The sequence below is a fragment of the Egretta garzetta genome, unplaced genomic scaffold, assembly GCF_000687185.1.
Source record: "Egretta garzetta isolate BGI_Z169 unplaced genomic scaffold, ASM68718v1 scaffold143, whole genome shotgun sequence".
Classification (NCBI taxonomy): Eukaryota; Metazoa; Chordata; class Aves; order Pelecaniformes; family Ardeidae; genus Egretta; species Egretta garzetta.
The window spans coordinates 2,221,734-2,230,699 of NW_009259310.1; the positions used below are offsets into that span (position 1 = coordinate 2,221,734).

Consider the following 8,966-nt stretch of genomic DNA (forward strand, 5'->3'; position numbering starts at 1 on the left):
CAGTTCACAGGGTACTGCCGGCAGGACAGGGTGGGACAGACAACTGAGCCCCCCCAACCCATACCTTTCCTCCAGTGCTGGTTGCTGGCTCAGCAGCAGCAGCCGACGTGGTGCTTGGGCGTTTCTATGTGACTTTCCTTGTCCACCCTCCACCCTATTCCTTCTTCCCTCCTGTTATCTTTTACATTCTGATCACCGCATTCAAGCGGTTAAATGATGTGACTGGCTATGTGGCAGCACAATAGGTGTGATTTAGAACATGGTGTGAGCTTTGCATAAAGCATATGGGCACTTAAATTATGGTGTTTGGTCTGTACCTGGTCAAATGAGATAATGTTGCTGTTCATGTTACACAGCAGATTATTAGATTGCTGTGATGTTGGCGGCTGTTGTCATGACTTGCTCGCATGTCATTTTGAGAGGATGAGAGAAACTTGGCACAACTACTCTATTGTCAAAAGCCAAAATCCTTATGCTAAGTTGCAGCTTGGTACCTTTTGCTTGGAGTGGTAGCTGATCCCAGCTGGGCTGTGGGCTCTGTGCTGATGGCAGGGGTTGGGTGCTCCACTGTGCCTGGACATCTGCTTCCCTGCTGTTGATCCTTCTTTGGGCTTCTGGATCAAATGGGAAGCCAAGGCATCTGAACACTTGCAGTGGTGTCTGGGGTTGCTCTCATTTCTTTTTTGCTTCAACAGCAGGCTCTGGTCCTCACCTAGCCACGTACGACTGCTGCTCCAGTGCTCTCTGGCCACCCTTAACCCTGGCCATGTTACAGAGGGAAACCCCAGGGTGTTTTGGTGGGTGCTAGCCTCTCTCTTTACAGATGCCTGTTTGCCAGGCTCTGTTTCTAGGCTCTGAAGGGGGTGATGAGGGCATGGAACATGTGTGCTCATCCTCTGCCATCTGAGGGCTCCAGTATAGCTGGCAGCCCTTAAACCTCCATCTTAGGAATCACCTGAGATCTCTGAGCTGCTGCTCTGCCAGGGTCTCCTCAGCAACTTGCAGCCCTGTTCAGTGGCTAGTCCAGCACAAGGACCCAGCAGAAGAATCTTCTCCAGCCCAGGCTACACCTGCATAGTGCAGGTGCTCTGGGCAGACACCTGGGCCATAGTCAGGGCACCCCATAAACCACCAAACAGCTCTCTGCTGTGTCTTCGATCACTTCCTCCAGGAATGTGGTTAAAGTTAAACCCTTAATGTTCATGGCACTTCCCTTTCTCATGTCCTGTGGAAGGACAGTCTGCTCTAGTGCTGAACTCTCCCCCATTCCCTTCCAAGTCCTGTTTCGGGAGCCTCTGGGGCACCCTAGAAAATCACCTGCATAGGCTAACATCTACCAGGTCTGTCTTCAAACTCTGCTTTAGAAATGTCTTTACAAAATCTCCCTCTGCATGGCTACGAGAAGTCTCTGCTCCATGGTGCTTGTAGTCTGTCATGGGATGGTGGGAATTGGTGTGTTTGCATCGGAGATCACCCCCCTCCATTTCAGGGGGAAAGACAACCTTGGATGCACACACAGCTTGAGAGTGTTTCGTCAAAACCTCTTTTCTGATTGCCAGACCCTCTTGCTGAGATACAGGCTGCCTTTCCTCTCCAGTGCTGCGCTTTGGCACACTTACCACCCAAGATGCCACAAAATTGCAGAACCTCGTGGTCGCCCTCCTCCCAGCCTTGGCCAGGGTGCTCACGCGGAGCAGAAGAGGTGGCTGAAGCAGGAGGGGTCCTGGCAATTTTAAGGTCATTTTTAGGTTCACTTGCCTTGTCGCATGGCTGGGCACAGCACCGCCAGGCAGAATCCACTGATCATTAGTTTCCCTTTCTGCATGAGCATTTGGCTCATTTCCTAAGAAGGCCCTTAGTTGTTTTTCAGGCTCAGAGCCATCTCTTCTGACAGAATCCAGCAGGGACAATGGCCAGTAGCAAATCCTTAGGAAAGAGAATAAAAACAGGGCAAGCCTCAGTGATTCTAACCCTGATTTAGCTTCTGGGCATCTAGCAATCTGCAGCTGGGGGATTTCCTGAGCCAAAGGTTTTACCTTTGGATTTAAAAGCTGTGGTGTATCTGTCTGTTGTGAATACATCCCATTGTTTTGGTATCTACGGCAACTCACGGCTGTGACTTGTACAGTTTAATTATGTTGGGTGGAAAAAATACAGCCTTGTGTTACAAATCTCTGAGCTAATGGCATCAGATGCTCTGGCTTTCTTATACGTGTGTATGCACTGGCATAGTGATGGTCCCTTTTTTATCCTCTCTTCCTTTACTAACAAATCCTAACATTCAGTTTTGCCTTTTTACTACCACTCTGAGGATTCTTGAGCAAACACCCTCTAGTCCTGGTAACTTTTCATTTATTGATTTGTTCTGTTTTCTTCTTGCCTGACACTTCAATATGAGACAGAGCCTCTAACCTGCCATCTGTAAAGCTGTCTTCCAGGATGGGAACCTCCCGAGGCTCTTCGTAGTGAATGTGGGCACAAAGAATTCACATAACTTTGCTGATATGACCTTGTGTTCCTTTAGGTGTTATCTTGGCTTTCCACTGAAATTGCCAGTGTCTAAGCCCTTTGCTATTTTCCTTGTTTCCAAACAGGAAATTAAGTGTGCTCACATGTATGAGTGCACATGCTCTTTTGGCAGCAACATGGGCGTATAGGGAGAGATTATTTTTGCCCTGTTTTAGACACTTAAGGTTGTATGACAAGTTCCAGAGTGCCTGCTTGGCTACTTGGAGTAGAGAGCTGGTGCAGGCAGCAGTGTGCGTTGGGTGGATAAGCCCCACTCGGGGAGCCTGGTTGGACTATCCAGGTTCATTGTAGATGCAGCTTCAGGACTTGTTAATATAATAAGGAAAGTGAAGAATCAATGGGGGAGAGATTACTTTGCATTGGACTTGCTTAAAGGCAGCTGAGAGTGTGTCTGCACAGTAGTCATGGCAGCTGAGCTCCTAAAAACTGAGTTACATGAATAGCTTTAGAGATGGTATGGGTAGTCAGGAACAATTAGTTCTTCGCTAAGCCTCTGATCAGGTGGTGGGTCGGAATAGGGTCAAGACATGCTCAGAGTCATGGAAGATTGCCCAACCTGTCACGAGGCAATGACAATATAGCAAGTCTGCAGCACAGAGAAGTCCTGTCTTTGGAGGACTCTCATCTTCTCTCTTTGCTTTGTCTTTCAGAAATGTAGATGGCAGCTGCTGTCTTTGAAGGACTCGCGCCCATCTGACCCTGCACAGCGCCTCCAATTGCTACCATGATCTTCTGCATGCTGCTGTTGGCCTCACTGCCTGAGCCATCTGGCACCGAAGTCAACCCTGGTAGGGAGCTGCCAGGCCAGGAGAGGACTCTAATCTCCCACCTTTCATATGTTTGTTCTCAGCCTTTCTTTGCCCTCTCACAGTGAATGCATATAAATGTTAACAAACGCACATGAACATAATCACTAATGTAGACCCTGAGTGTTGTCTTCTGAACTGAGTTGGCCAGTCTTACTTGACAGCTGTACTGGAGTGAAACCCCTCTCCTGACAGTCCCAGAAGTGCTCAGGCACATGGATGTACTCCTTTCTCTGCCCACTCAGAGGGTCTGTGCTCTCAGCAGGCCTGTTTTGAGCTCTGATTATCTCTTTGTCAATTTGACCATGTGGTCTGCAAAACAAATGTGGCTCTAAACTGTCTCAGAAATACTGTGCTCACTGTGGAAAGTAAACTACCAGTTAGCAAAGCATAAACTATAGCTCCCCAGCCAGCAAGAGATGTTCTAAAGAGAGAGTTGTGGAAGGAAAGGTAAAAAACCCTACCTGGCACAAAGCTAGGGCAGAGATAGGGATATGAGCCTATGAGTCCCTGTGCAGGGCATGACCTCTTATCCTGCAGCATTTGGCAAGTTATAATCATGACTGAGATGAGTAAGAATAATGGTCTGCAATATATTGCAAAAGTCCCCATAATGAGGTGGTTTGAGTTGGAGACAGTCTGTGAAATAAATGAGTCTAATCCTTTTTCAGCTTGGCTGAAGGTGTGGTGAGGCAGCAGTGCTACCCTGAGGGCCTTCGTTTGCTCCGCTGGGTCTGGCTCTGTTTGGAGCCCTTTGACTGTGCCTGGCTCTGACCCTGCTCTGGCCTGTAGACCTCTGCAGCGGTTTGAGGTTGTGCTGCAACCACCCAGAAGTGAAGCGAAGCCTGTGGGGGAGCTCAGCAGCCACTCCTGCACTCCCCGTTACACAGCTGTGCGCTGTGCTGTACACCCCCCAACACGTCCAGCTTTGAACTGGGGTTACCATCTGGTTCTGATGGTTAAAACTAGTGGAAGAAGAGGGAAGCTGACAGCTAGAGGTTCAGTCACATGCAGATCCCTTTTGGTGGTGTTAAGTACAGAAACTAGTGCATCCTAAGGTGCAGGAATAGCTTCCCCCACCACAGGATCCTGGGAGGTGGGGTGGGCTCTGAGCACAGGGCTGTGGTCCCACCCTCCTGCAGTAATCTTTTCCACTGAGAAATAAGCACGTAGCTTTGCTCAGACTTCTCTGTTCTGCCTGTGACTTCCTCAAGCAGCTTTGTGTTCTCAGCAACCAAAGCTGCTCAGCTGCCCCTCTGTCCCAAGGGGCTGTGCCCGGTTGCTCCCACCCAGACTCCAGCACACCCATAGCCCAGCTGACGCTCCTCAGTTGTGATGCCCACAGGCTCCGTTGCTCTTCACCTCCTGATCTACTCCAGGAGTGGTCTGGAGCACCTCCTGCATTGCCTTCTAAACAAAAGGAGCTGCTTTTTGCATGATTTCAGACCTGTGTAGGAAGGATCCTGTGCAGTCCTTCTGCCCAGCATCAGTTGTTTGACCTCATTAACAGAGGTGAGCTGTGATACTTTTCTGACCCTCCAGGTATCTTGTCTGCATGGCAGGTGAGCGTGTCCCTGAGTGCATAGTAAAGGGTCGGAGATGTCTGAGCAGGAGTCCTGGTGGCACCTAAACAGAACCCAAGGATGGTTTTGCTTGAGAGGATGTGCATTTCTGTGAGAGCCTCATGCCGCTTGTTTTGGCGAGAGCCACAGCCACCTGCAGAGTGCATCCCTCAGTGCTAGGGCCACTTGGGCTTCCATCTGCAAGCCCTGGGTTTGTGAACAAATGAATTTTGTTCAGGATTGCGTTAAGTCCTGATCCCCCAGAGTCCTTCCCAACTAGCTAGCTCTCAGCCTGGCATTGCTGCAGGCTTGACCTTTACGTGTACTTGACCTTTAAATAAGGTGTGACCAGACAGGACTCCCACAGCAGAAACACAGAAACCCTTTCTGCTTTTAGATGACTACTTCAACCCTTTTGGAAAATCTTCAGATAATTACTCATAGTTCAGCAACATACTAGCTTGCCAGCTGTAGATCAGATTGTACTGGTCTGTCGTGGGACAGGTAAGAGTGAAGACAGGTGAGGCTAGTTTGGCTTACTAAATTTACTGTTCAGAATCAGAGTAGGGTTGGAGCCCTCAGTTGGCTTTCAGCAGCCACAATCACTGTGCTTGATCCCAGCCAGACACCAGCTGCCTCCCAATGAATTCTTCTGTAAACAGGCCTCTTAAGAAACCTCAGATGTATGAATGAATGTTCTGGGTGAGACCAGAGGCCCATCCACCTTGGTGTCCTGACTCCAGCAGGGTCCCATCCTTGCTGGTTCTGGAAGAGTGCACCAATAGGCAAGCACACAGCAGTGCTTTACCCCAGGTACGCTCTTGGCTTGCTGCAGTCTGCTGCTCAGGAGCTTTCTGAGCTAGCACTTGAGTATTTGCCTGTGGTAACTACGTTTCTCAAGCTGATTTTTGAACCCATGTGAACCCTTGGCATTTTGATGCCTCCTGGTTCTGGTAATATGAGAGACACTGAGTAATTGCTCAGGACATAAATGATCTTTGTCATACTTCAGTAATCTCTTTTGTAATCTCAGGTTGCTGATCTTTCCTTCCGTATCATCTGTGTTGCCTTCTCTGCCTTTTGATGGGAGAAGGAAGGAGTAAGAGCTCTATTCCATATCTGACTGGGATCTGACTATGAATACAGACGGTGGTGTAATGGTGTTTTCTAGTTTGTTTTGTATGTGTTCCCATAATTTGCCTTTTTTCTATATTAAATATTCTGGTATCATCAGCAAACATTGTCACCTCACCACCAATCACCATTACAAGATTATTTAGGAATATATAGAACATCACACATTTGTTGGTACTGTGCCTGACAGCAGCTGCAGCCAAACCCTGTTGAAATAACGTCTGTTTGCAAACATTTCTATGCTGAAATCTGTCAGGTAGTTATTCGGCCTGCAGTTGTTTATTCTGTATGGTGGCAACAACAAGGTGGGTTTCATGCCTCTCTTTTCTTATAGCTTCTGAACCTGGTGAACAGCCTTATTCAGGTTTGGTAGAAGAGTAGCAGGCCTGAGATACAGAAATGAGGAAGATGCCCGAGGCAGTGCACTTGCTGAAGGAAAGGCAGGCAGAACTGCTGGTACGGCAGCAGGCAGCGTAGCAGTGAGGATGGCAGCCGAAGTGCGTGCCGCTCTGGAGTGACTGGAGCATGTGCTGGTGTCACTGCAGACAGGGGAGGAGCTGGGGCTGTTGTGATGGGGCTACTGTGAGCTTGGAGGGCGAAGACCAGATATCCATAGGAAAGTCCATTTCCTTTTTTCTGGGACTTGCCATTGACTATGTTTTTGTCTTTTAATTGTTTCATGATTTAATCCCATGTAACTTCCTTTTAATCTGCCGTTGATGTCAGTCTGACAAAAATATCTTGCTTGCCTGTTTTGAATACTGAGCCTTAATGAATACATTAAGACTGAGTCTTCTGTAACATCTCTAGTATTCCAACACATGTTTAAAAACTTGTCAGGGGAGAGAGCTTGGCCAGCTTGGATTTGTAAGCTACATCTGCTCTGTCTTCGGTGTATTGAGCTGTGTTGAGCTTGTCGAGCTTCATGGCTTGAGCCAGTTGTGTCTGTACTCCCTGGAGGCACCAAGTTTGAGAGTCTTCTCACGGCTGGAGAGAGGTGCTTGTTTGCTTGTGGCTAGAGGCAGGGAACAGACCAGGATGGGGCAGCATGGATGGCTGGGGGCTTGGGCTCAGATGTAAGCTCTAACCTGTAGTGACATGGCTGAGCAGATGTTTCCCTAAGCTAGTCTAGTCATCTGTAATAGAAGCTGTTTAATGTCTTGCTTGTTACTGGACTGATGAAAATAATAACTGTTCTTATCTGAAAGCAAAGTCAAGCATCCAGTTTATTCCAGGAGAAAAATCTTTAACAAATTCTTCCTTTTTATGTCGCATCATTATTGATAAACAATTTTTCATTATAAAATAGGTCTGTGCAACCATTAACACTAGTATGGTTTTGGCTTTCATGTTCTTAAAACATTTCTTTGTAAAGCTTTTTGCCTTGCCAGAACTCTGCTGAATGAGTGTATTTCATTACTTATTTCAGTTTATGGTAATTATTTCATCCTCTTTATTTGCATTCTCTATTTTATCATTCCCATGTTTATTCCCTAGGCATTGATAGCTTTTAATTAAACTTGTCTGGTGATTTAGAAAGAAACAGTACTGATTTTTTTTTTTTTTTTTTTACTTGCTTTTGTTTCCATCTTCAGCTATATGCCGCTATCCTTTGGGTATGCATGAAGGGACGATACGGGATGAAGACATAACTGCTTCCAGCCAGTGGTATGATTCCACAGGACCCCAGTATGCACGGTAAGTTAATCTCTAGCAAAAAAAATGTAATCCTTTTTTTTTTTTTTCTTTTAGATATCTAGTATGTCACTGAGGAAGATGTTTCCTCACCCTTAAAGCAATCTTTGCTTAGCTTGTTCACTGCTTCCATATTAAATCTAATAAGTGCATGGTGAAAGACCAAGAGGCAGTGGTTGTGGTCACAAGCTGTAATACAGGAAGTTCTGAATCAACATTAAGAAAAAAAAAAATCCTTCCCCATGAGAATGAAGTGGTGGAGCTCTTAAACAGGTACCCAGAGATGTGGTGGTGTCTCAGTGTTTGGAGACTTTCAGGATGTGGCTGTACAAGTCCTTGAGCAACACGCCGTAGCTTTGGAGTTAGCGCTGCTGTGAGCAGGAGATTGGACTGGAGACTTCCAGCAGTTGTTTCTGACACTGTTCTTCCTATAGTTCTGTGAATAAATCTCTAATGGATTTATGACTTACAGGTCAGCTAAGGACAGTGCCCCTGGGATTCTTTAAACTAAATCATAGGAAATCATTTATGAGGATGAACTTTTCAGCAGCATCATATTGAGGAAATAGGCTGTGTCCACTTTGACTCAAAAACCTGGAAACTGCAGAGCTAAGAAATTGTTAAAAAGCAGATAATGCATTTTCTTTCAATGTCAAGCAGTACTACAGTCTTTCTCATAAGCTTGGCTTTTCATTTTTTTCGTCATTTCTTTTCTTTTAAAGCTAACAGATGAGTCACAAAATACTTAGAAATATACGTTTCCTTAAAATTGTTTATAATAATGATATCAAATGTTCCTACAGTTTCAGTGCAAGTCAGGTTTGAATTTCAGGTTAACTATGATACTTACATTTTTATGATGAATTTGGGCAGTCCAAAATCATACAATTTTCCTAGTACTTGATTTTTATTTTTTTCTTAGTCCATGGTAGAACAAAGATGCTAAGTGTCGCATGTTTTTACCAGAGTTTGAACAAGCCTGTGGGTCTGAAAGCTGGGAGACTTATTTTGTTCTCCGAGGTATGGCTTATCTCCAGTTCTGCAAATACTTCAGGCATCACTTACCATCTGTTACCATCATCTTTTTGCCAGGGCAGCTGGATGTCCACAGGGTGAAGACGTGAAGGCACCCTCTAGCTGACTTTGTTTTGTTAGAGGTCATAGTTGTCCTGTGCAGATGTCTGTCCCTGTCATTTCACAGTCACCCTTCCCGCCTTTCTTACAACTTTTTACTATATAT

At 46.1% G+C, this 8,966-nt stretch overlaps 1 protein-coding gene across 1 annotated transcript in view; it reads left to right on the forward strand.

The window, feature by feature from the left end:
* Window positions 1-3,253: 3,253 nt before the first annotated feature.
* LOC104124041 (discoidin domain-containing receptor 2) overlaps window positions 3,254-8,966 on the forward strand; it is a 31,031-nt gene continuing 25,318 nt past the window's right edge. Inside the window, exons 1-2 of the mRNA XM_009636345.2 lie at window positions 3,254-3,317; window positions 7,627-7,729. Coding sequence (XP_009634640.1) covers window positions 3,254-3,317; window positions 7,627-7,729 — 167 coding nt within the window. The remainder of the gene's footprint in view (window positions 3,318-7,626; window positions 7,730-8,966) is intronic.